The 27,190-nt window shown below is 40.7% G+C and overlaps 1 protein-coding gene across 2 annotated transcripts; it reads left to right on the forward strand.

The window, feature by feature from the left end:
- On the forward strand, positions 1-26,945 carry LOC142382313 (para-nitrobenzyl esterase). 2 transcript variants are annotated; one of them, XM_075468032.1, is made up of 10 exons: positions 1-84; positions 2,966-3,236; positions 6,738-7,158; positions 9,653-9,760; positions 12,239-12,435; positions 14,971-15,170; positions 15,256-15,314; positions 17,636-17,803; positions 23,603-23,830; positions 24,961-26,945. In XM_075468032.1, exons 2-10 carry the CDS (start codon positions 2,973-2,975, stop codon positions 25,101-25,103), a joined length of 1,788 nt encoding a protein of 595 aa, XP_075324147.1. In that variant the 5' UTR covers positions 1-84; positions 2,966-2,972; the 3' UTR covers positions 25,104-26,945. The 2 variants fall into 2 exon arrangements, with proteins under 2 accessions (XP_075324147.1, XP_075324156.1); XM_075468041.1 differs by lacking the exon at positions 23,603-23,830.
- The last annotated feature ends 245 nt before the right edge of the window (positions 26,946-27,190 follow it).

The following is a 27,190-nucleotide window of genomic DNA, read 5'->3' on the forward strand; positions in this document are numbered from 1 at the left end:
GCGCACTCCACCCAGCGGAGCAGTAAAGTGCGTATGGTCTTGTTTTCGGAAGTTTCTGATTGAACTTTTGGGGTTTCTGACATGGTAAGTAAGGAGACTGTCGTTTCTGTGTCAGCCTGTCGAAGTAGAAGAAGTTAACAGTTTGGAAACTTTACTTTAAGCTGCAGTTACAAAGAAAGAAAGAAAGAAAACAAACATGTTCTTTTATCTTATTTTCGGCCCAGTAATTGTCTGTTGATTTGTAAAAGACAACTGTTGGACAAATGACTATGTATGATTTAATTTTTTAAAAAGTTAAGAATAAGATAAATACGGATTTAAATGCATTTAAATCAATGCTATATGTACTGAGTATATATATCTACTGAAGCTCAACGTTGCAGAGCATTGTTCCGTGTTTTCTCCTCCCTGTGTGTCCGCTTATTGTTCCCACATCTTTCCTGGAGGGTGTTGAGGTCATGAACTGCACAACTGCAGCCAAACACACTTCTTATCACCATCTCCACATACTGTAAAGCCCCTCCATGCACTTTTACTAAGATACTTTCATGTTTAAATGAATGTACCGTCAGGATGCATTTTAAGACGTTAATTTCATCCTTTTTTTTTCAACAAATAGATGAACAGATAAATACTAAATGCCCTTTTGTGTTGGGCTTTCCTGCTGTTTAAATGCAATAAAATTAATTGAACACAATTCACATTGAAAAACAAACAGATAAGTGTCCCTTTATACGAGTTACTTGTTACTCTCACATTGTATAATAGCAGAGGTGGGTAGTAACGAGTTACATTTACTTGAGTAAGTTTTTGAAAACATTATACTTCTAGGAGTAGTTTTAAATCTCTATACTTTTTACTTTTACTTGAGTAGATGTGTGCAGCAGAAACTGTCCTCTTACTCCGCTACATTAGGCTACAATGAGCTGGTTACTTCTCTTCTTACCTCTTTGGTATTCTACGCCTCATTATTTTTATCCCCCCGCGTACGCCTCATTTTAATGTTTTATTCTGACAGAGAGAGAGACTTCCGCCAAAGGCTCTACCACCTGACTGTGTTCCACCAATCAGACGCAGCCGTGCAGTCTGGTCACGTGACCGTACTCGATCTCAGCGGCGGGACGGGTTAGCTTTAGCATTAGCAGTCGTAGCAAACAAAGAAAGAAACAGATGAAAAATGTCAGAACCAACGGTGGGAAATGAAGACGCAGACGAGGCCTCATACTGAAAGCATGTTTACCTTACAAAGAGTGAGAAACAGCAGCTACATTATGTGTCTTCTGTGGCAACCAAAACAAACGCACATTTCAGCAGAAACTCAACATCTAACTTGAGGAAACATGTAGCGCTAAGTTTCCTAAACTCGTTTTTCCCCCATGGATAGGTGAATGTTTGTTTTTTAGGTTCCATATGGGTTACATATGTTTTAAACATTTCCCAAGTCTCTTTTATTTTTTATTGAAGTTCTTGGATTTACCTGGATTATTTTAATTTAAGCTATTTTGTAATGAATTAATTCATTTAAATTTATTTTATCAATGGGATGAACTCTAATCTGCCTAAAGATGATTATTTAGTATTTTTGTCTGTCTGATTGAATGCTTGTGTTAACAAATAAATCAGACGTTACTCAACAGTTACTCAGTACTTGAGGAGTTTTTTCACCGAGCACTTTTTTACTCTTACTCAAGTAATTATTTGGATGACTACTTTTTACTTTTACTTGAGTACAAATTTTGGCTGCTCTTACCTTTTATATTGATAAGAAACTGATTAAGAATAGCTTCAAATATCTTCCAAATACAAACAGGAAATAACTTTGCATGACATCATTTTGGGGTTTCTGCAGGTTAAACTTGTGGATCAGCTTTGTTTAACCCTTCAGGCCGATACATGATGGTTTATATTCACCAGGCATTGTTTTGACACTTAGAATACACTATATTAAGTATATAAAATCTCACCATGCACTCTTATAACACTATAAAATGAAAAGTGTGCTCTGTAGTCCACCATAAAATGAGTAGCGAGTGGTTTGAAATTAAATGAAAAATTGCTTTGTTTGTCCCAGAAGGAAATTTGGACACAGTCTGAGTCTTTGAGTGAACTCCAATTTGTCCACAAATGTTGTAGAATACCAAGGACAATAGTAACCCTGCTATTTTAAAAGCTCTAGGTATTGATCATATACCACAAACAATGAGAGGGGGCGATAGATTGAAACAATTAAACCAGCGAGAGAGCTACTGGATCTTTAAATTAAAAGCTACTTTATATCCAAGTTTAAATGATGAGTTGGAATATTGTCATTTTCTGTAAGCACAAATGTTTATTTCTATATGTGTATTACATGTCTGTTTTTTGAGGTTATCTAATACTTTCTTATATTTGTAGAGACTGTAAAATGAGGCCCCCTGCTGACCACCATTGGTATCTCTGTTTGTTTTTCTGTTTTTTGTGGATTATCTTTGTAAATAAGTGGTTTGCCATTGGCTAATTGGTCCCACCCACACACCTGAGAACATGGAACGGATGTCTTTTAATTCAGTTTTGCCACACAAGAAACTGTTCACTTCCTGACGAAGGCTTCATGCCGAAACGCGTCGAAGTGTTTTAATCATGTTTTGCCCATGAAAATGAAGGCATTTTAACTACAAAGAAGATGAGTGCCTTGGTATTCTACAACTTTTGAAATGAACAAAGCCTGTCACCAAAGAGCACCATCTCTACAAAGTACTAGTTCCAGGTAGCACTCCAATTGGACTTGATTCTTGTCCACAAATGTGTTTAAAGACAATATCATTGAAGCATTGAAGGAATCTGGAGGAATTTCAGGGTGTAAAGAATAAGGGAGCAATTCTAAGCTGGACACCCGTGATCCACTGCTTTCCACCCATCTGAAATGCAGTAATGTTGGGTAAACCTGCTCCCTGAAGTCGGTTCTGTTTTCTTTTTTCTCTCCCAGAGTGAAGATGAATGAAGATGCTTTTGAGGTCCCAGAGAGGACTGAGTACCGCTACCTGGTGCAGGAGGAGGATGAGGAGGAGGTGCAGTATGTGCGCCACAGGCACTACATCAGCCCCTTCCTGGTGCTGTCCAGGCGCTGCATCTTCCTCATCTGCCTCGGCGTGCTGGCTCTGCTCGCTCTGGCCACGTACCTGGGCTACATGGCCCAGACGCTGCCGCCGGGACTCGCCCAGGTGGCGACAGACTGCGGAGACTTCAGAGGACGACACGTGAGTTTTTAATCAAATCAAATTTATTTGTAGCACATTTCATGTACAGAACAATTCAAAGTGCTTCACATAAAATAAAAGCATGGCGGCAGGGAGTGGAAGAAGCATTAAAAATACATAAAAGAATATAAAGAGAAACAAATAAACAAGCAACAGTCCAGATAAATTCAAAGATATCGTGTTAAAGTCTATCGTGTAGAATAGAAAAATACTTTATTCATCCCCCAATGGGGGAAATTCAAATTAGTCAAGTAGCTCAAAAAATTATTAATATTAGTAATATTTACAATGATTGTATATTAACAACAACAACAATAATACTAAATCTAGTAAAACAAATACTACTTATATTTATAATAAATTACTAAATAAATAAATATTTATTATTAATAATAAATTATTTAATAAACAAACAATAAATAAATTATTAATATTTACAATGATTGTGTATTAACAACAATAATAATACCAATTCTAATAAAAAAATACTACTACTAACCAATAATAATAATAAATACAAACATTTAAAAAAGAAAAAAATCAATCAATCAATTGTACAGAACAGTTCAAAGTGCTTCACATAAAATAAAAGCATGGCGGCAGGGAGTGGAAGAAGCATTAAAAATACATAAAAGAATATAAAGAGAAACAAATAAAATCATTTAAATGAATTTAAAAACAAGCAACAGTCCAGATAAATTCAAAGATAGCGTGCAGATTTCATGCATAGACACATGAGAACAGAAATGTCTTTAACCTGGATTTATAAATGTCTCGCCCCGTTTCTGCTGTGCATGTGCAGAGCATCAGTCACTCATTCGGTTTTACAGGAGAAATATACTTTAAATAATCATATAACATCTTATTATAATGTATTTGAAGAATTTCAGGAGTTGAAAAGAACATAATAAATCTTATTTCCTTGAATATACTTGATTAGTGTACTTGATTTCTCCCATTTCACATCAGACAAGCCCCTTCACCGCCCATTTTTAAAACCCGTCTTAAAACCCATTTTTATTCCCTGGCTTTTAACCCAGCATGAGACTCTGTTTCTGTTATTGTTTTAATATTTTTATTGTTTTTACATTGTTCTAATGTTTCATGCCTTATACTTCGTGTAGTTATTCATGTACACGGCTGTTTTTAAAGGGCTTTGTAAATAAAGTTGAGTTGAGTAGTGATGAACACATTACATAAAACTTGCTTTTTTAATTTTAAATCTTATCTAAACCCACCAAAAACAAAAGTAAAGTGTCTGAAACTCTCTTTTAATTCCCGTTTTTCTTCCTTTTAACTCCACTCAACCTCGGTTTCACTTCCCAAACAAGATGTCACAACTCAGATCTGTTGCAGAAATGATGCAGGATGGTTTTTAGATACATTTTCAGCTGGTCAGCATTAAAGGAACATGTGACTTCTGCACGAGCAACGCTTGACTGTTCAAACGTTTCCCATCTACACTCAGTGGGGTCACATGGCCCTGAAAGGATCAGATTATTGGCTAAATTACAATCTGACGTGAGTTGAGCAAGGGTTTTTGTAGTTTAGGGTGGAAGAAACGTTCAAATTTCCTGCTTTAAAATATCAGTCAGGTGGAAACAAAAGCAGAACTGATTAACTATGAATGAAAAGATGAAAAACTATTATTTAACTGTATGCTCACAAGGAACAAAGTGGGTAAAAGTGCCCCAATATTTTTAGAGCTTAAAAATTGAGCGGCCAAACACCCTAAAATGTTTGACCTTGTTCATATTAATGACAGTAATGATACATGAACATTTACTACCCATAAATCAAGTTAACACGCGCACAACTTTGGTAGAAATGATTTTAAAGCTTCCCGTCTTGGGGCATCGAGGTGTCACACACTGCTGACACGCCCACATTTAAATTTAATGAGCTTTTTTATTAGTTCTAAAAAGAAATAAAGAAATTTTCCAAACTCGTCTACCAGCGCGGTGCTCATGAAATATTCAGAAATGCTAACATTACAAAGAAAGCATGAACGCTGTCCAACATCCGAATGTCCTGCAGCGTGACCATGGCAGTGAATGAATGGGATCAGAGGCACAAAGCGTGTCATACCCCGGTATGATAGGTGGCGCTGTACCCATTCCAGCTGTTGCTAATAGAGCCACTTCCTGTTGACCTCTGCACCACCAACAACAACAACAAACTCAGGCATTGGAGAAAGATGGAGAACGCAGAGCCAGATGAAGCTACGTCCCTGCTTCAGCCTCTACAAGCAGGTTTAGAGTGACTTTCAACCCAGTTATCTCGGGGTGTGAATCCCATCCGATCCAGTTCTTAGTCAGATTAAGGTGTCTACATGCACTTAATAACTCAGTCTGATTGGAATTTAGCCAATAATCCAATCCTTTCTTTTCCGGTTCCGCAGCAGACAGCAACAGACTTTTACAAAATAAAAGCCTGTGAGCAACAGACTTTTACAATAATAAAATAACATACATTTAATTAAATAATAAAGTTAATACGCAATAAAATATTTATCGGCGTTAAATAATTAACGAGTTAAAGGATAAGACCGGTTTTTTTACATTGGGCCCTTGATTTCACATTATAACATGATGTTCTACTCACCCCTGCTTGTTGTTGAACATTTGGAGCTGTTCCGAAGATATTCGAGAGGCGTCTGGCTGCTCTCTTGAGATATTCGGCCATGAAACGGTTTCCTATGGGCAAGCTTATACAGGCACAAACTATGCTGTTTATAATTTATTAATTACTCTACACTAGCACTGATAACGTGGAGGTGCGTCGCTTACTTAAAAAAATCCGGGTTACTGTAATTTAGATTTTTTTGTCGTAAAGTGGGTGTTACTGACGTCCTCCTCGTGCTACTGCCACAGACAGCCCACAGACCTGCTGCCTATTTATTCATTCACCTAAAATTCAAAATTAGTAACCCGGATTTTTTTAAGTAAGCGACGCACCTCCACGTTATCAGTGCTAGTGTAGAGTAATTAATAAATTATAAACAGCATAGTTTGTGCCTGTATTAGCTTGCCCATAGGAAACCGTTTCATGGCCGAATATCTCAAGAGAGCAGCCAGACGCCTCTCGAATATCTTCGGAACAGCTCCAAATGACCAACAACAAGCAGGGGTGAGTAGAACATCATGTTATAATGTGAAATCAAGGGCCCAATGTCAAAAAAACGGTCTTATCCTTTAACTCGTTATTATCGCGTTAACTCGCCCAGCCCTAGTTTGAAGTGATGATTGTAAAATCTGCAACTGAACTGAAATGGTTCCCAAAGACTCTTTCTCATGTCTTTGGTCGAAGCATTTTGGATCCTCTGGCTTGAAATGAGCTTCTGAGGAGTTTGTAACCAAGTTTGTTCTGAGGCATTTAGTGATCTGGCAGGTTAACAGAAGTCCCTTTTGTGACAGTGAAACCTCTAACTTTGGGCTTCTCAGACTTCGCTCCTCCTGTAAACTGTGTACCTGACGCCACTTTTTCATCCTGCTTTTGTAGAAAAATGGCGCCTACTCCTTCAAGGGGATCCCCTACGCCGCCCCGCCCGTGGGTGACCTGCGTTGGGCCGCCCCCGCCGCTCCGGTGTGCAGGAGCGTGGTGACGGACGCGGGCCGCTTCCGCAGCATCTGCCCTCAGGTGCGCCCGATGTCCAGCGCGGGGAAGGCCATGGGCCAGGAGGACTGCCTCTTCGCCAACGTGTGGACGCCCACGCTGCAGCCCGACGCCAAGCTGCCCGTCATGGTCTGGATCCACGGCGGATACCTGCACACGCTCAGCGGAGGGGAGCAGGGATACTCGCCCACGGAGAAGCTGGCCGCGGACACCAAAGTGGTTTACGTCAGCTTTAACTACAGACTCAATGCCTTCGGGTTCCTGGCTCTGGAGATCCTGAGAGAAGGTTCCCCACGAAACACCTCAGGTCAGCCGGCGACACACAAAGACCACCTTTACTGAAGGGAGCCTATCTATATATGTATATTTATTCTCATTATTTATTTTTTATCATAAGTGTAATAAATAGGGCTGGGCAACAATTAAAATCTTTAATCTAATTAATCGCATTTGTACGCAAAATCCAAAAATGAATCCAAAAGTAGCGTATAGCTTTTAGCATTTAGCTTTATTTTAAATGTGCTGCCATATGAATGAAAGTGCCATAACATTTGTTGTGCAAACACACTTTTAACATCAGCATCTTTCTGTAGTTTTTATGTAGAAGCCTCGCTCCACTGTCTGTTTCCTTGAATGACTTGCTGCTATCAGTTGTGTGTTTTGCCTTTAAGTGATATTTTAGACTGGAACTACTACGCTGAGAAGACAATTCAACTTGGCAGTGTTTACAGATGACTTTGGTTCTGTCGACTCCGCCGTCTGGAAGAACTTTAACATGAAAATGGCCGAGTAAAAGTTCCGTACCCTTCTCCATGTTTGGTGGATCCACCGATTACTTTCTTTTCCTGTTCCACAGCAGACAGCAGCAGACTTTTACAAAATAAAAGCCTGTGAGCAACAGACTTTTACAAAATAAAAGCCTGTGAGCGACAGACTTTTACAAAATAAAAGCCTGTGAGCGACAGACTTTTACAAAATAAAAGCCTGTGAGCGACAGACTTTTACAAAATAAAAGCCTGTGAGCAACGCTTTTACAGAATAAAAGCCTGTGAGCAACGCTTTTACAGAATAAAAGCCTGTGAGCAACGCTTTTACAGAATAAAAGCCTGTGAGCAACAGACTTTTACAAAAATAAAAGCCTGTGAGCAACAGACTTTTACAAAATAAAAGCCTGTGAGCAACAGACTTTTACAATAATAAAACCTGCGTTGATGCGCGATAAAATATTTATCGGCGTTTAAATAATTAACGAGTTGACTCACCCAGCCTCTTTTTTTTTTATAACCTTTTTTAAATATGTAAGCACCATGTTTCAGAGGAAACATTGCAATGAGTTTAGTAATTTAGTAATTAACAAACAAATTTGCTAGATAGATAGAATAAATAAATAAAAAAGATGGTGCAATAATATCGCGTCAGACTTCCAGGTCCCCAAACTTGAGTCCACTTCTGTATTTCCAGCTGCATCCACAGCTGGATTACTTCTCCAAGTCTGTGGTTCATCTGAGTTCTGCTGCTTTGATAGAAAGAGATGTTTGAGTCCAGTACGTTCACATCTTTTCTGAGGCCAAACCGTCACTGGTGCAGACAGTGTGGGGTATAATTCAATAGGTTTCTGGTTTTATTTTCTCCAGAACCATCTGGAAACCCCCAGAAATGGGGACCCATGGGGGTCCCAAATCCCAACAGTAGCAAATAATAGACATTTTATGGTTAAAAAAAAGCATTTTACAGCTGAATGAGGCACTCCCACAGTTCACCCTTTGCCACCACAGCTCATGATTGGATGAAAGTAAGTTAGACCGCCTGATATTGATCTAATTTATCTAAACAGAGTAGTTTTCTGTACCGTCGATATAGCTTCTATTTTAAAAACAACAGCTAAGCCCCTGATTGTTTATATTGTAACGGCTTAATGTTGATTTATGGGACCCCAGAGACAGAAAAAAGGGGTTTAGCCACAGCAGAGGTGGGCTGGTTGGTTGCTCAGCTCCTCTGTCATTAACAGCTGTGCTTAACAACTTATTAAGCGTCATAATTAAAGCTGTCAAAGAGCCTCCAATCAGTCGCTGAATGGCCTGAACTGTGGACCTTGTAGCGTGGAACTCAGCTGTTGCTGTTTGGGGGAAATCTCAGCACTTTCACTGGATGAATTAGCTGGAATAAAACGCTCCACACTTTGAACAAACAAATATTTTACTCGCTCGGTTTAAAAACTCTAATTAGGATCGCAGAGTTCGAGAAACGGCGGTGGTGGGTGAGGGTTTTTAACAGCCTCCATTAGGCTGCGACTGTGTTCACTATTTAAGAGGATAATGGGTGTGGAGGCGCTGTTTAACATGCTGTTTACCTCTTTAAGGAAACCCTTTTAATATTTATGGGGTTTACGTTGCACTCCCAGTCCAAATGAAAGTCTCTGCACCTCCATTAGGATGTAAATACCTAATGAATGCTAATGCCATCCGGATAGATGCGGCTCGTTTCCGAGCTGATCTTTGAGTTCTGTGAGTGCAGCGGGGTCGTCTCTGGGATGCACGCTTTGACCTCGGTGTGAAACGACCCGTTAAACGAGCGGGCCTGGCGTCCTTTCATCCTCCAGGAGCCGCCAACATTTCTAATTCTGAATACTCCTGACTCCCTGCCCCACTTCCCCGCTCCCTCAGCTCAAATCCAGTTAAATTTAGTTCAAACGGGGAGCTGGTTTTGTTTCTGACGGAGGAAACGGGAGCGCTGAAAATAAGGTCAGAACAAAGCAGGTTGTGGGTGTAATCGGTTCCTTTTCCTTCTCCTTTCTCCCACAGGGAACTATGGCTTCCTGGACCAGATCGCAGCTCTGACGTGGGTCCAGAGGAACATCCGCGTGTTCGGAGGAGATCCGGGAAAAGTCACCATATTTGGACAGAGTTCAGGTGTGAAAAAAAAAAAAACTACGTTAAATATGTCACTGGGTCTCGCTGTGACGCATAATTACACTGTTAGCAGCAGTAAGGGCTCAGCTTAAAGGGACAGTTCGCCTCTTCTGACATGAAGCTGTGTAACATCCCATATCAGCAGCATCATTTCTGAACATCTTCTTACCCCCTGCTGCGTCCTGTGAGCAGAGTTCCAGCCTCGTTTTGGTGTTGATGAAGGTAGTCCGGCTAGTTGGCTGGGGTTTAAAAAATAAAGCGTCTTGCTTCTCAGAACAATATGCGTTCAACAGAGTAATACATTTGCATCACAAAATCGTTCTCCAGGAAAAAGTCAGACCTCAATTCAATTCAATTCATTTTTATTTATATAGCGCCAAATACAACAAATGTCATCTCAAGGTACTTAGATAGTAAGTCCAATTCAAGCCAATTGGAATTCAATTAATTAATAATAATAAACCTCACAATCCCTTGGCCCTATTTTTTCTTTTTACTGTTACTCGAGTAAAAGTTTTTGGCTGCTCTACCCACCTCTGTGTGTGTTGGACCCTACTTTAGTCTAAATATGTTCATACTTATACAATCAAGTCCAATATCTGCTTGGCCCTATTTTCTCTCCCTTCGTATCACTGCCTGCTGCCTGCTGCCGACAGCCGCGCCTGTTACGGTGTTTGCTGCTCGGAAGCAGGGGACTGCTCGCTCTGCACATTCTGCACATTCTTTTTTTTCCTTCTTTTTTTTCCTTTTTTTCTTTTTTCCCTTTTTTTTTTCTTTTTTCCCTTTTGTTTCCTTTTTTTCTTTTTTCCCTTTTTTTTCTTTTTTCCACTTTTTTCCCCTTTTTTTCCTTTTTTCTTTTTTTTCTTTTTTCCACTTTTTTCCCTTTTTTCCTTTTTTCTTTTTTTTCTTTTTTCCACTTTTTTCCCTTTTTTTCTTTTTTCCTTTTTCTTTTTTTCCTTTTTTCTTTTTTCCACTTTTTTCACTTTTTTTCCCTTTTTTTTCTTTTTTTTTCTTTTTTCCACTTTTTAAATTTTTTCCCCTTTTTTCTTCTTTTTCTTTTTTTTTAACTCTTTTAACGGCAGCATGTTGCAGAAACTTCAGCTCATGAGCTTCAGGTTCAAGTTTTTCGAGCACATAGATATGAGCACAGAGTGGCTTCAACAGGACTGCATTTCACATCCTTTCTGCTTCAGTTACAAACTTTTATAAGATGAGATGCTCTTTTCTTATTCTGATCTTCTAAGTGTCACAACGACACACATCCCCAATGAAGTTAGGATTCATTCGGTGCTTTTTCCTTTTTTTTCTTTTTTTTCTTAAAGTATTTTTTGGGCTTTTTATGCCTTTAATGATAGGACAGTGTGAGAGAGACAGGAAGCAGGATGCCGAGAGAGGGGGAACAACACGCAGCACAGGGCTGTTTGATACAGGACTTGAACCGGGGCCCGCTGCATCGAGGACTAAGCCTCTGTACATGGGCCGGCTGCTTAACCCACTACGCCACGGACCGCCCCTCGTTTTCTTTCTTTTTCCTTTTTTTCATTTTTCCCCCCTTTTTTTTTCTTCCATTTTTTCCCCTTTAATGTTCTGCTTTGTATGCAGCCCTGTGCAGAAGTCCTGAGCCTCCCTTCATTCTTTATATACCAGGAAAAACAGAAAAAGGGGCCGTGATTTCTGAAACCCAGAATCTGAGGCAGATTTTTTTTAAACAGAATTTCTTATATTAATTTGACTCTTTTGGTAACTGAAAGCAGTTTTAACGTAAATGTACAAAAAGTTGAAACTATGAAGCTGTTTTTCACAGATGCAGCTAAAGAAATGGGAACAAATGATGTGTCTCTGTGACAGGCTGCTGGGAACAAAGAGCCTAAAGATCCAGTTTAAAACGGCTTCTTTGCTAAGTTGGACACAACACTGGTTCATCCCTTGAGTTAGGAGCCTTTTTCCTGCCTGAATGGTTCACAGCTCAGAGTTAAGTGGCTTAAAAACACATCAGGTACAAGAACTGGGCTGAAAATGAGGGGAAAAAGCAGAAAATGTCCAAAGAAAAACTCTGAAAGAGCTTCAGGAAGCTCTTGGTCTTCCTTTCCTGGGTGACTCCTTCTGAGAGTTGGTGTCACCACAGTGTTTGATGCATTTTTTTAGTCTAAAACTCTAAAAAAATTGTTTAGTTTTGCCTGGTTTACTGAGCCTAAGGTCTAAAAATGTGTTTCTCCTTCTTTTTGAGCAGTTTTTGCTCATAGAAGTGTGTTCAGAGAGGAGTTGAAATCAAGAAATTGCCCTTAAATAAATAGAGTAAATGTGTTAAACAGCTGCTGGTTGATAGGCTTTTTTTATATATATAATGTGTGGAAATGTATTCTTGAGTCAATAGAGGAATTGTTGGGTTTTCTTCAGGATTTGTAATGTCTTATTTCCTGATGAATTCCTCCCCAAATGGACGACTGAAATGACCACGATGTGTTCTGTTTGGCGAAGGTGGGACCTCTGTGTGGACCCTGATGATGTCGCCGCTGGCTAAAGGTCTCTTCCACGCCGCGGTGGACATGAGCGGCTCGTACGTCTACAACGCCACGCTGAGGCAGGCCGAGGCGGACAACCTGGTGTTCCTGCGGAAGACGGGCTGCGCAGACCCGGCCTGCCTCCGACGCCTCTCCGTGAGACAGATCCTGCAGGTAGGACGCAGATCCGGGGGGATTTAGCACTTCAAGCGCTGGAAATCCAAGGGAATGACTTATTTTTATCAAAGCAGGGAGGCAGGTCGGTAATTAAAAAATTCTAATAACAGATGGACTCTGTCTTTACTCTCTAATATACTTTTTAATATTTGAAGATTTGATTAAATACCATATTTCGCAGCTCATCTTCACAGTCAGTTAAGACGTATTGAAACGATCCTAAATTGCTTTTTCATTCTGATGGATTCCAAATGTCGCAGCCGGGCGTTTTTACTGTGAAACCTGCGGAATAAATGAATCCCTTAACGAAACGGAATGGCTTATTTACAGCCTTAATTGAACATTTGTGCCTCTGAAACTCCATCAAAGGTTTCTCAGATGGAAAATCTTCCAAAATTTCCTTTTGAGCTCGAGTTTGATTCCTCAGCACAAGTTCGGCTCTCAGCATCCTTTCAGTCCTCGTGCTGAACTTTCCTGTTCGAAGGTCTTTAAAATGTCACTCGGGATGGTTGAAAAGAGGATACAATATTTGGGTTTTTCTATTTTCAGGTTTGATGATTTATTTTTTTTAGCTGTTTTCTAATTTTTTTCCCTTTTTTTCTTTCTGTTTGTTTTTCCTTTTTTTTCTTCCATTTTTAAAAAAAATTGTTTCCCTTTTTTCTTTCCTTTTTTTCATTTTTCCTTTTTTTCCCCCCTTTTTTAAATTTTTTTTTTTACTCTTTTAACGACAGCGTGTTGCAGAAGCTTCAGCTCCACAACACCTAAAAGGAAAATCAAGTCTTCGGATTAAACAAAATGAATGGAATTGGCGTTAAAGATGTGATTGCATCGGTAAACAGACCGCGGTATCAGAATGAACTGCTTGCGGTTGTGTCATAAACTGCTTCTGTGTTTGGGCGGCCTGCAGAGGATGGAGCAGCCACAGCGATAGCAGATCTAAATTAAAGCTTTTATGTGGCTCTTCTCTGGGGTCGTAAGCCTTAATTAAATGTGGCTTTTCGAGCCAGAAACTAATGCGCCGTCGTTGTGCATCGTGTTGTTTGAGGGTGGAAGTTTTTCGAGCACATAAATATGAGCACAGAGTGGCTTCAACAGGACTGCATTTCACATCCTCTCTGCTTCAGTTACAAACTGAGATGAGATGCTCTTTTCTTATTCTTATCTTCTAAGTGTCATAACGACACACATCCCAAATGAAGTTAGGATTCATTTGGTGCTTTTTCCTTTTTTTTCCTTTTTATCTTCCATTTTTCTCTTCTTTTTCCTTCTTTTTCTTTTTCCTTTTTTTTTCTTTCTTTCTTTTGTTTTTCCTTTCTTTTATTTTTCTTTTTTTCCCTTTTTTTTTCTTTTTTCCCCTTTTTTTCTTTTTCCTTTTTTTTTTCATTAATATGCACAACACTACGATTTGTCATAAAATACTCTCGTTTTCCGTCTAATATCATTCACATTTATGGCCTGTGAGCAATAGACTTTAACAAAATAAAAGCCTGTGAGCAACAGACTTTTACAAAATAAAAGCCTGTGAGCAACAGACTTTAACAAAATAAAAGCTTGTGAGCAACAGACTTTAACAAAATAAAAGCCTGTGAGCAACAGACTTTTACAAAATAAAAGCCTGTGAGCAACAGACTTTAACAAAATAAAAGCCTGTGAGCAACAGACTTTTACAAAATAAAAGCCTGTGAGCAACAGACTTTAACAAAATAAAAGCTTGTGAGCAACAGACTTTAACAAAATAAAAGCCTGTGAGCAACAGACTTTTACAAAATAAAAGCTTGTGAGCAACAGACTTTAACAAAATAAAAGCTTGTGAGCAACAGACTTTAACAAAATAAAAGCCTGTGAGCAACAGACTTTAACAAAATAAAAGCCTGTGAGCAACAGACTTTTACAAAATAAAAGCCTGTGAGCAACAGACTTTAACAAAATAAAAGCCTGTGAGCAACAGACTTTAACAAAATAAAAGCCTGTGAGCAATAGACTTTAACAAAACATTTTTTTCCTTCTTTCTTTTCCTTTTTTTCTTGTTTTCCCATTTTTCCCCCTTTTTTTCTTTTTCCTTTTTTTTTTCTTCATTAATATGCACAACACTACGATTTGTCATAAAATACTCTCGTTTTCGGCTAATATCATTCACATTTATGGCGTTTCATTCTAAAGAGGCTGTTTTTGCGTCTCACTGGATCTTAGACCCGTGTTACTGCAGCCTGCAGACTGACATCGCTCCTCTTTGAACACTGTCAGCATTATTTTTAACATAATCATTTAATGTCAGCTTTTACTCGCCTCAAAAAAAGAAAGTGCACACAGAACTTGGAGTTTGTCTGCCCCTGATGTGGCCGTTTAAAGCTGCCGGGGTTTCCTTCCTCACTGGGAAACGAGCTCGCTGGCCTCCTGGCTCACATGTCCACAGGCTGATGAACACTGAGCGCTGGGTTCTTTGGGTTCTTTGGGTTCTTTGGGTTGTTGAGAGAAACAGAAATGAGATCTCAGCTTTGCTTTAACCGGGCGGTTGTGGTTACTGTGTCCCAGGCCATCCCCTGGCAGGAGTACCCGTCCTGGGCAGCAGAGGACGCCGCAGACCTCCCAACCAAAGGGCGCTTCATCGGCCCCGTGGCGGTGGTGGACGGATACGTCCTGGAGGCGCCACCTTTCGAGCTGTGGGAGAAGAAGGGAAACTACAGCGACGTTCCTTTCCTGGTCGGGACGACGGAGCAGGAGGCCGACTTCAGGTGAGCGCTCGCCTGCCGACGGGTGCTTCAGCTTCAGCCGGAGCTCGGATCAAAGCTCATCCTGCCCTCTCTGTCTCCTCCACAGTCCTCCGGCTGCAAACATCTCCTCCTGGACCTGGGAGGACTACCGGTGGTTTGTGAGAGGTAACAGCTGCTGTGTGGGGTCACATGGCACCGAAAGGATCGGATTATTGGCTAAATTACAATCAGACTGAGTTATTAAGTGCATGCAGACACCTTAATCTGACAAGACAAATTCAAACAAACAATTCAACTTGGCAGAGTTTACAGATGACTTTGGTTCTGTCGACTCCGCCGTCTGGAAGAACTTTAACATGAAAACGGCCGAGTTAAAGTTCCGTACCCTTCTCCATGTTTGGTGGATCCGCCGATTACTTTCTTTTCCTGTTCCACAGCAGACAGCAACAGACTTTTACAAAATAAAAGCCTGTGAGCAGCAGACTTTTACAAAATAAAAGCCTGTGAGCAGCAGACTTTAACAAAATAAAAGCCTGTGAGCAACAGACTTTTACAAAATAAAAGCCTGTGAGCAGCAGACTTTTACAAAATAAAAGCCTGTGAGCAGCAGACTTTAACAAAATAAAAGCCTGTGAGCAACAGACTTTTACAATAATTAAATAACTAATAAAACCTGCGCTAATGCGATATTTATCGGCGTTAAATAATTAACCCCAGCCCTAGTTTTTAGATAAATCCAATCTCGCTTTCTATTCTTGAGGCTGATGAGTGGCTTGCACCTTGCAGGGAAGCCTCTGTATTTACTTTCATACAGCCTTCTCTTTATGGCAGACTTGATTATGGATACATCTACCTCCTGGAGAGACAGTGGGGTCACACGGCACTGAAAGGATCGGATTATTGGCTAAATTACAATCAGACTGAGTTATTAAGTGCATGTAGACACCTTAATCTGACTAAGAACTGGATCGGATGGGATTCAGACCCCGAGATAACTGGGTTGAAAGTCACTCTAAACCTGCTTGTAGACGCTGAAGCTTGTGGTGAATCAGACTTTGCGTTCTGCGCATGCTCCAGATGTTTTCCCGGGGTCGTGACCCGGAAGTCAAAGGAGACGATATTCCTGTTGTTGTCGCCGTCAGAAAGAAACAAACAACGCGATGGAGAATGCTCCGTTGGGCATCGAGTTTGTGCAACAAGCAGCTCATCACAGAGCAAATGTAGAGGGACGTAGCTTCATCTGGCTCTGCGTTCTCCATCTTTCTCCAATGCCTGAGTTTGATGTTGTTGTTGGTGGTGAAGAGGTCAACAGGAAGTGGCTCTATTAGCAACAGCTGGAATGGGTACAGCGCCACCTATCATACCGGGGTATGACAAGCTTTGTTCCTCTGATCCCATTCATTCACCGCCACATATCCAAGGAGAATTACCCTCGCTCAGCTCATTCTGATTGTAATTTAGCCAATAATCCGATCCTTTCAGAGCCATGTGACCCCACTGAGTGAAGTTACCTGAAGCTGGGCTGCTGGAGTCCGTCTCCACGTCAGACTTCTGGAGCTAAATTTCTCTGCTGAGGATCTTGGCTGTTTGACCCACTTTGGGTCAACGTTGCTGGGTGATGCATGAACTCCTCAGGGTAGTTAATCTGGGTGAAGGGACAGTTCTCATAATACTTAGTGTTTTAATAAGTTTATGAGCGGTGATATTTAATAAGAACTAACCAGTATGAGCTGAGCGTTCAGCCATAACATTATGACCACTGACAGGAATCAGACAGGAAACTTAAAATTATTCCAGAATAAAAAAAGAAAACAGAAGATTTTCTAATCTCATAAACTGATATTTTATTTCCAACAGAACATCACAAACGCGTATCTAACGCGTTTTAAAGTGAAACATTTAGCTTTTTTATGAAAAATATGAGCTCACCTTGAATTTGGGGTTGTTGTTATCGTGGCACCTGGAAGATGCTTTGGGCCCCATACCACCTGCCTAAATACTTCCTGATGGCAGTGGCCTCCTGAAGCAACATAGTGTGACCTGTCAGGCTGCAAACATGCTTCCAGAATGGTTTGAGGTGTTGACTTGGCCTCCATATTCTCCAGATCTTACTCTAATCTGGCATCGGAGGAATCTGCTGGACAAACAAATCCGATGGGTGTTTGGCGGCTCAATTTTTAAGCTCTAGACTAAAAATATTGGGGGCACTTTTTCCCACTTTGTTCCTTGTGAGTATACAGTTAAGTAATAGTTTTTCATCTTTTCATTCATAGTTAATCAGTTCTGCTTTTGTTTCCACCTGACTGATATTTTAAAGCAGGAAATTTGAACGTTTCTTCCACCCTAAACTACAAAAACCAACATTTAGAATCATATCTATGAGCCATCTGTTGTACTTTAACTCAACTAACACCACATCTGCACTTCTGATATATTCTAATGTTTATGGATGATGGTGTTAAAGATGGTTCTGTTTGTGTCCTCAGATAAGCTTCAGTCCTTCGGTCAGGATCTCTCCAAAGATGCACTGGACCTGTACCCGTCCTCGGCCTTCTGCCCCACTACAGACCACTGCCCTGAGAGGGCCTACACCACCATGGTGTCGGACATCCGGGTCACGTGTCCCAACAACGATCTGGCCTGGAGGGCTGCAGGTAGAGAATAAGTTAGCCGGTCGTTGGGTGCTTTCCATCAGCTTTACAAACTGGCTCCTGGGTGATTAAAATAAGTTTCAGATTGTCTCAAATTATAAAGATGAGGGCTTTGGATCCATGTTACCATGCAGGGTTTTCAACAGGACTTAATCTTCATACCTGATTTAAAACACAACTTAACCTTAAAAACATCATGTGTTGATATTTTTTTTTTTCATGGATCTCTTATTCCACTTCAGTTCTGATCATAACTACCAAGTTAAATTATTTTCAAAAATTTAACCCTTTAAATACTGGTTTATATGATGTAAACGCCAATTTCTGTTAAAAAAAACAAACAAACAAACACAAAAACTGCTATATTTTCAATGCAAAGTGGAATTATTGAGCGGGAATAATTATGGTCTGGGATATGTTAATGATCAGCAACAACATTGATTCTTAGGGATTTTTTAAAATTTTTTGCTATGTCTGAAAAAACAAAACAAAACTCCTTAATTTCTGAAAAGGGACATTTTTGTCCCCTTTTAAAACGGCTAGGACTGTTTAGGTGAGTTTGTCTGCTGAATCTGCTAGTGTGTCTTGTCCTGCCTCCACCTCTGGCACCCTCTATGCTTTCATTACCCCCCTACCAGAACCAGGGTTTGAATCCCCACTCCTGCACTGGTGTGCAGTTGGTGAGAGGCTGCGGTAGCTCGTGGCTGTGGAAGAAAAGATGGTTGTTGTGGTGTGAGGAGCAGTGATGGCTGGCATTAGGGGAGTGACTCTGGGACGCCAGTGATCACTGACTGTGTTCCAAACCGCATACTACATACTTCCATACTGCATCCTACATACTGCATACTGCATACTACATACTACATACTACATACTGCATACTGCATACTACATACTACATACTTCCATACTGCATACTACATACTACATACTGCATACTGCATACTGCATACTACATACTGCATACTACATACTTCCATACTGCATACTACATACTGCATACTACATACTTCCATACTGCATACTACATACTGCATACTGCATACTGCATACTACATACTTCCATACTGCATACTACATACTACATACTGCATACTGCATACTGCATCCTACATACTGCATACTACATACTGCATACTGCATACTGCATACTACATACTACATACTGCATACTACATACTGCATACTTCCATACTGCATCCTACATACTGCATACTACATACTGCATACTGCATACTGCATACTACATACTTCCATACTGCATACTACATACTACATACTGCATACTGCATACTGCATCCTACATACTGCATACTACATACTTCCATACTGCATACTACATCCTACATACTGCATACTGCATACTGCATCCTACATACTGCATACTACATACTACATACTGCATACTGCATACTGCATACTACATACTACATCCTACATCCTACATACTGCATACTGCATACTACATACTACATACTGCATACTACATACTGCATACTACATACTATACTGCATACTGCATACTACATACTACATACTACATCCTACATCCTACATCCTACATACTACATACTACATACTGCATACTCAGCGATCAGACAGTATGCAGAGCGTTTACCCACAATGCATTTCGCTCCTGCCCGAGCCGAAATCAGCCGGCCTGAAGCTGATTTCTCTTAAGCTCTAAACTCTGTAAACTTTAGCAACATTTGAAACATTTTCAGGTGAGAAAGTAGTCGTTTAGATCCCCAACGTGTTGAAAACCTGACAAAATACCGGCTATTTACAATTTTGTTCCCACGAATTCGGCGCTACTAAAGCTAGCCGCAGTGAGCAACGCACTTCCTGTTATTTTCACAAAATAAAATACCCGCTGCCTTTTATCATAGGGAAAGCCATTACCATACAATTGGTGCTTTTGTTTTGAAAACAGGAAGTGAACCTACCCTCGTTGTAGCTAGCATGAAACTGCCGTTTTGACAGGAAATGACGATCGGCGACGTCACGTTACGTTGCATCTTGCGTAGTTTGAGTATGAGTAGTAACCTCATGATGCATACCCAACATTTCGGAGAATCTAGTATGCATCTGGGAACTTCTCGCTTACTCAAACTCGCATACTAACTCAAAAAGTTAGCAGGAGTAGTAGGAGTAGTAGGAGTAGTATGCGGTTTCGAACACAGCCACTCTCTAGCCTCCTGGAGGTGTCGTGGGCCCAACTAAACGAAACACTGATGAAAGGAGGTTCCCACCTGATGACCCAATGACATGTTGGTCAGCACTGCTCACTGGTCTATATTACAGGGAGTTACTCACTGAGTCTGGTCCTTTTTTTCTTTAGCACAGGTTTGTGTTTACCTTGAACTCATTGTTCATTCTCCCCGTCGGGTTCTTTGGTCTGCCGCATTTCTGCTGATTATAAAAATATTGTAAATATTCCACCTTCCTGCATTATTTCATCACATTAGAGCATTAATATACAATGCATTTTGGTTTATTTTGAACATAATAATTATTTTTCTGCAGATGAGTTTGTGTTGCAGCTGCAGATCTGTGCCTCATGAGGTTTTCTCCCCCCTGAGGCTTGTTAAACTCACTCAGGGCTGAGTAGCGTGACATTTAGCTGTTGAGAAAGGTGACCGCGAGGCATCCTGGGTGATTTCCTTATTTTCTGCTTGCTTCATGTTTTTTTTTTTTTTTTTTTTTTTTTTTTTATGAACGGTAGCTTGTTTTTCCCTATTGCTGAACCGCAGGATAAAGAGTTTGCAGTGTTCACACTAAGTATTTTTACTGAGGAGTGGAGACAAAAGCTAAGCCTTAACTGGTGGGAGGAGGAAGAGCAGTCGTCTGCCGATTGGAAGGTCACTGGTTCGATCCCAGCTTCCCCCAGAACACACGTTGAAGTGTCTTTGGGCAAGACTCTACCCACTGTTGCTGAGTGTGTGAATGGGTGAATGTGGCCTCTAGTGTAAGAAGGCATGGGTCGGTATGAGATTCTGACGGTATGATAACCTTCGGCAAAAATATCACGGTTTCAAAGTATTGTGATTACAGCGTTTTGAATGTCTTTATTCAAAAACAAGAAAAATAAAAAACTTTTCCATTGAACAGTCTTTTATTTTTAAACAATAGAACATGCTGGACATTATTTAAACTAAATAATTAAAAAAATTACTGAATTATTCTTTAATAAAATAAATATATGCAGTCTGTCCTTTAACACATTGAATACCGGCGGTGTTTACGGAATTATGTCGTAGACTCCCAGCGTTCTAAACCATTTTTTTGACGTTTTTTGTACAGTCACAGCATATTATATGATAGGGCCACTGAAACATGTTATGGCTCGTTTGAAAGCTGAGACTTTAAACTCTTTGTGGGTCAAAACTGCGTGTCTCTAGGTGCCGCCATTAGCGAGCTATCCTTAGCTAAACCAAGGCGGGTATCCACCAAAATCAACAACAAACTGAGATATCGGGGCTTTTGTGAAACGTGCGCTCTTTCAGCCTGTCGCACTTTAGATACTTACATATCCGGGTCAGAGGATTTGCGTCGTGTCGCATGTTGCAAAGTTAACCTGTTCTTAGACTTGTCGCGTGTCTTCTTCTCCTTCTTGTTGTTTGTTTATGTTACTTTACCGCCACCCTCTGGAAACCGACACGTGCGATTGGACAAAATGCGGAAATGCACAACAATCAGTGCAGCGTTACCAAAATTGTTCTTGAGTTGAAGCAAAGCCATTGGCGTAATGATCAAAATGTCCAGATGATGACACCAGTTTTTGACTGCCATCTATGTCAGTTCTGTTCATCACATAATTACAAAAATCACACAGAATGTGCATTAGAATGTATAGATTCAGAATCCATAAAAAAAAACGTAAAAACTTATTTTTACCATGTGGGAGCCAACGCATGGGCAGTAAAAACGTAGTTTTACGTGACTCGGGAGTCAATGTGTTAACTAAAGCTAAATCTGCAACTCAAGTCACGAGTTTATGAATTATTTTTTGTGGAAAAGAAACAACACAAAATGCAAATAAATGCAGAGACTTAACCCGCGGCTCAAGATCAGAACCTAAATAATTGAAAAAAGTAAAAACACTCCGCTAACTACACTACAACGACGAAAGTGAAGGAAACAACGCAGGAAGAGCATCACTGTCATCAATGATCAGCATTCTCACCCATTACTGACATAATAGCTGATGAGCCTGCAGAAGTTTTGCACTGCAACTTGTCCAAAACGCAGCAGCCCGTCTTCTCACCAAGACACGAAGGCGTGAGCATATCACTCCTGTTCTTGCTGCCCTCCACTGGCTCCCCATACGATACAGGATAAATTTTAAGATTCTTTTATTTGTTTTTAAAGCCCTACATGGTTTGGCACCCCCTTACCTAGCTGATCTTTTAAAAATCCAGAGCCACTCCAGGGCCCTCGGGTCAGCAGACAAACTGCGTTTAGTGGTGCCCCGCTCCAGATTAAAAAGTAGAGGGGACCGGGCCTTTGCAGTTGTTGGCCCAAAACTGTGGAATGAGCTCCCTCTTCATATCCGCCTGGCTCCCACCTTAGCTGTTTTTAAAACAGATCTTAAAACCCATCTTTATGCCCAGGCTTTTATTTCTTTATGATCCTAGTCTTTTAATCTCATCTGAGTCTTATCTATTTATTTTTCATTTATTGTGTTTTATGGGTGTCTTCTAGTCTTATTGTCTGTGTTGTTCATGTTCCTCAAGGCCTTCCTGTTAGCACTTTGGTCAGCTGCTATTGTTGTTTTAAAAGTGCATTATAAATAAACTTTGACTTGACTTGACTTGAGAAGTTGGAATTTCAATAGGCATGCATTATGTTCCATGTGTTCTCACCATGATAGTCTGTTATAGGACTTTTAAGTGCATTGAGTTACCTTTTCTTTGTTTTTTATGAAATAGTGCTTCAGTGGACACACCTGGGAATTATCGTTGCCTTTCAGGATGCAATGATAATAATAATAAATCGGTTTTATTTGGCGCTTTTCATGACACTCAAAGCCACTTCCAGTGAATGAAACAACAGCGAATTCCCCAAAGTTCTGCCAATCTCCGTCAACGAGTTCTGGGAGTTGACGTGGTCCCTACGCTGCAGCTGCAGCTCCACGTTCTCTCTGACGAGACGCCACAAAAAAATAATGATTTAAAAAAAACAAACGCTCATACCGCAGAGACGGTATGACAGAAAATTTTTGTGGTTTTGAAACCTTGACTTTTTAATATCGTGGTATACCTTGAAACCGGTACCCGGCCCGTGCCTAAGTGTGAGCAAACAAAGTAGAAAAGCACTTTATAAGTAGTGCATTTATCATTTAACTCGTGTTCAATAGAAGTCAATTCTGGAAAACACAAATCTGTGGTTGTTTTACTTTTATATTTATACTTTGTTATCCCAGACAAGCCCCCATTTCTTACTAACTGGCTTAATGACACTAACATAAAAAGTAGGTTACGTGCAATTACAGATTAATCGATTAATAAACCTACTTAAAGGAGAAAAGTTGTGAAGTTAAGAAGTCTGGAGGCTTTTAAAAAGGGAAGTATGATCAGATGAGCCACCCACCTGCTAAAGCCAGGCGCTGATAAGATGATTTATTTTATATTCTTTCATATTTCAGACTATTTGTCAAAGAAAATCAGCATTTTAATTAACTTTAAGATGCTTCTTATTAGTTTGTTTTCTACTGATAATCTCTGTGGATGTCTGGTGTATCAGTTATATTTACTCGTGTTATTAAGATGAATTTTAATAAGCTCTTCTTCTTCTTCCCAGCGGCCCTCAGCAGTCCCGTGTATCGCTACGTGGTGACGCACACGCCGTCCGGGCCGGTCAACACGTCCGGCGACCTGCTGCCGTTTCCCAGCCGCTTCTCCTTCCACTGCCTGGACGCTGTGGCCTTCTTTGGAGGCCTGGAGCTGTTCCTGGGGAAACCTCTGTCTGATCAGGACAGGAGCTTCCAGGAGCTCATCACACGCAACCTCGTCAGCTTTGCCAAAACAGGTGAACGAGCTCTTTTCCAACTTGTAAACACTGCCTCTAAAATAGATCAGGGCTGCAATGATTTGTCGATTAAAAATCGATGATAGTAATCGTCGACAATGAATTCTATTGTCGCCAGACGTGTTTTTCCAACAGAGTGAGGCATCCCACTTAATTACAATCTCTGCCGAGAGTCGCACATGCGCAGTAGCGCCTCTGTTGAGCGGTAACGTGCACAGGAATGGCGGCGTCCAACACATTAAGGCTGATTTATGGTGACCATGGAGACCCTTCCGGAGACGCTCTCCGTCACAATGCATTGTGGGTAAATGTAGTATGCGGTTTCGAAAACAGCCAGCCGAAACCGCATACTGCATACTGCATACTCATCGATCAGACAGTATGCAGAGCGTTTACCCACAATGCATTTCGCTCCTGCCCGAGCTGAAATCAGCCGGCCTGAAGCTGATTTCCCTTAAGCTCTAAACTCTGTAAACTTTAGCAACATTTGAAACATTTCCAGGTGAGAAAGTAGTCGTTTAGATCCCCAACGTGTTGAAAACCTGACAAAATACCGGCTGTTTACAATTTTGTTCCCACGAATTCGGCGCTACTAAAGCTAGCCGCAGTGAGCAACGCATTTCCGGTTATTTTCACAAAATAAAATACCCGTTGCCTTTTATCATAGGGAAAGCCATTACCATACAATTGGTGCTTTTGTTTTGAAAACAGGAAGTGAACCTACCCTCGTTGTAGCTAGCTCGAAACTGCCGTTTTGACAGGAAATGACGATCGGCGACGTCACGTTACGTTGCATCTTGGGTAGTTTGAGTATGAGTAGTAACCTCATGATGCATACCCAACATTTCAGAGAATATAGTATGCATCCGGGAACTTCTGCTTACTCAAACTCGCATACTAACTCAGAAAGTTAGTAGGAGTAGTAGGAGAAGTAGGAGAAGTATGCGGTTTCGAACACAGCCAGTGTCTGAAACACTTCTTCTACTGATTTAAAACCACCAGCAAAGACTCAGTGCTGCCACCTGCTGGTGAAACACAGTCTAGTTTCTTTGCTTCGAACCTTTCCGGCTCAGATTTCGCTTCATCGCTGAAACCCGACGACTCACTGCGCTTTTCTTTTGGCTTTCCAGGTAAGACGGAGACCAAGTGGCCCGAGTACCCATCAGCCACTGCTCTGCTGTCAGACGGCCTGACCGTGGTCCAGAACTACTCGTCCACTCGCTGCGAGCTGTGGAAGAACAGCGGCCTGTACGCCTACGCCTGGATCAACTGAGCGCCTCGGTCCTACAGCTCAGACGAAGCATTCTGCTGGTGTGAAGTTGGACTTTTTCATGCCTGACGAATAACAAGTTTTTCCGTTTTAACCACTGATAACGTCTTATTTTTATACGTTTCACATTTCTGCTTCAGCCCGACTGCAGATGGATTTTATTTTGACTGTTTCTGAGGGTTTTTTCATCACTTTTCTGTAGTTTTAAAGCAGGAGAAGCAGAGAACAGTAACCAGCAGAAGGAAGTGTTTGATTGGGTTGTAATTTGGGTGAAATTACTCTTGAGCAGGATGCGTCTGCCTGAAGGGAAACTGAAGAAGCCTGGAAGGAAGCACGTGGACCAAAGTTAGTGGTAATGAAATGTAAAATGCGGATAATAGGATGTAGGTGACCACGCTCTGTTTAAAAAAAAAAAAAACAGGAAAAAATACTGTCCTGGTTATTTAAAAACAGGCTGAAAAAGAAAAGCCCTTAAGGGGAGTCCCAGAATCTGAGGAACTCAGGAACTGGTGATTTCGTTGACCGATGACGTCACAAACGAGCCGTTCTTCTTCTCACAGTAACAATAACATGTTGTTCAGGGGCCGATGAGCTTCCATCGGCTCTTTTTTCATCCGCATTTCATCACAAAGTCCCGTGAAGATGAGGCAAATGAATCGGTTCACTGCTTTTTACCTCCTTTAAGGGGGGCTATTATTCACAAAGTGCCTTTTCAGATGGAACTCCTGCTCCGTGCGACCGATTCTTCTGGTTAAATCTCATCACCAGTCAGTCACATTTCCTCTGTTAGGCGCAGAAAACCTTCCAGCTTTTTGGAAAAACCTGGGAAAGTTCAATCTGCCTTCCATGCAAACATCTGGCAACATAACATCTGCCTCGGCTGAAGCCTTTCTGAGGACGACTGGCTCGGTGTTAACTAACAGAAACTCTTCCTTTTTGGAAAGGTTTTCTTTGTCCCTGAGTTGAGCTCCTCGGTCGTCATTGGGCTGATTATTTTTTGTCTGACTCTAAGACCTTTCACAGCAGCTATATGTAAACTCAGGTCACATGACACATGCTTCTGAGGGTAATTAGCATCTCCAGGTCTTCATTTAGGCCTTCATACCAAAGGGGGGGTCCAAATACGTATTTTTTTTATTTCTTTCTGTGCTCTTTTTCTTTTTCTTTTTGTTCATTTCATTTGAATTTGGACTATTTCGTGTGGCTCAGCTACAGAAAACCCTGAGACGTGCATTTAATTCACAGGCCGGAACGAAGGAAAAGTGAATATTTGCTGAAGGCACAAAGGGATTCTGTACACGGTGAATGCAGATTTCTTCTCCCGTCTCGTTAATATCGGAACAGATGCCTTTTTGTGGGTGAATTTGAGAAATAATTGAGTTTCCGGCTGACTTTTACACACATTTTTTAAAGATAATTCATTGTTTGGATGAATTTACTCGATGCCTTTTCCTTATTTGATGACACAGTTCTGAGCTTGTGAAGGAATGTGAGAATAGAAGCTTGATTTCTGCCATTTTCTGTTGTTTGAACATGTACTAACGAGTCGAAGGATGTTGTTTATGAAGTTTATTAAGCCTGCTGTTTGCACTGATTTCTAACCTCGACGCTTGGCCGCCGCATCTTTGCACTTTGCCGTGAACAAATCTGAATGAACTCACCTGTTTTATTACCTTTTCGACCAATCGCTCCACGTTTGTGAGTCTTTACGTTAAAGATGCCTCTTTTTAACCGCCTGTTAGTTTTTGCATGGTTAAAGGTTCGCCACTCAGGCAACGTGTTCTGCTGTCTGTTCATGCGCTGAAACACGTTTTTTACATGCTTAATAAAATGACATCATGTGAATTATTTGACCAACTTTGTTCATATTTCAGTTAATTGGAGAGTTTTGTGTTAACCATTTAAAATGTAGTGATACGAAGGGAGAGAAAATAGGGCCAAGAGATTGTGAGGTCTGACTTTTTCCTGGAGAACCATTTTGTGATGCAAATGTATTACTCTGTTGAACGCATATTGTTCTGAGAAGCAAAACACTTTATTTTTTAAACCCCAGCCAACTAGCCGGACTACCTTCATCAACACCAAAACGA

The sequence above is a fragment of the Odontesthes bonariensis genome, chromosome 1, assembly GCF_027942865.1.
Source record: "Odontesthes bonariensis isolate fOdoBon6 chromosome 1, fOdoBon6.hap1, whole genome shotgun sequence".
NCBI lineage: Eukaryota > Metazoa > Chordata > Actinopteri > Atheriniformes > Atherinopsidae > Odontesthes > Odontesthes bonariensis.

Excerpts from the sequence above, each read along its gene's own strand:
- LOC142382313 (XM_075468032.1), top strand. The coding sequence starts at position 2,973 with ATGAATGAAGATGCTTTTGAGGTCCCAGAGAGGACTGAGTACCGCTAC. Across the intron at positions 9,761-12,238 it reads CATATTTGGACAGAGTTCAG|GTGGGACCTCTGTGTGGACC; the intron begins GTGTGAAAAAAA and ends TGTTTGGCGAAG. Across the intron at positions 15,315-17,635 it reads CTACCGGTGGTTTGTGAGAG|ATAAGCTTCAGTCCTTCGGT; the intron begins GTAACAGCTGCT and ends TTGTGTCCTCAG.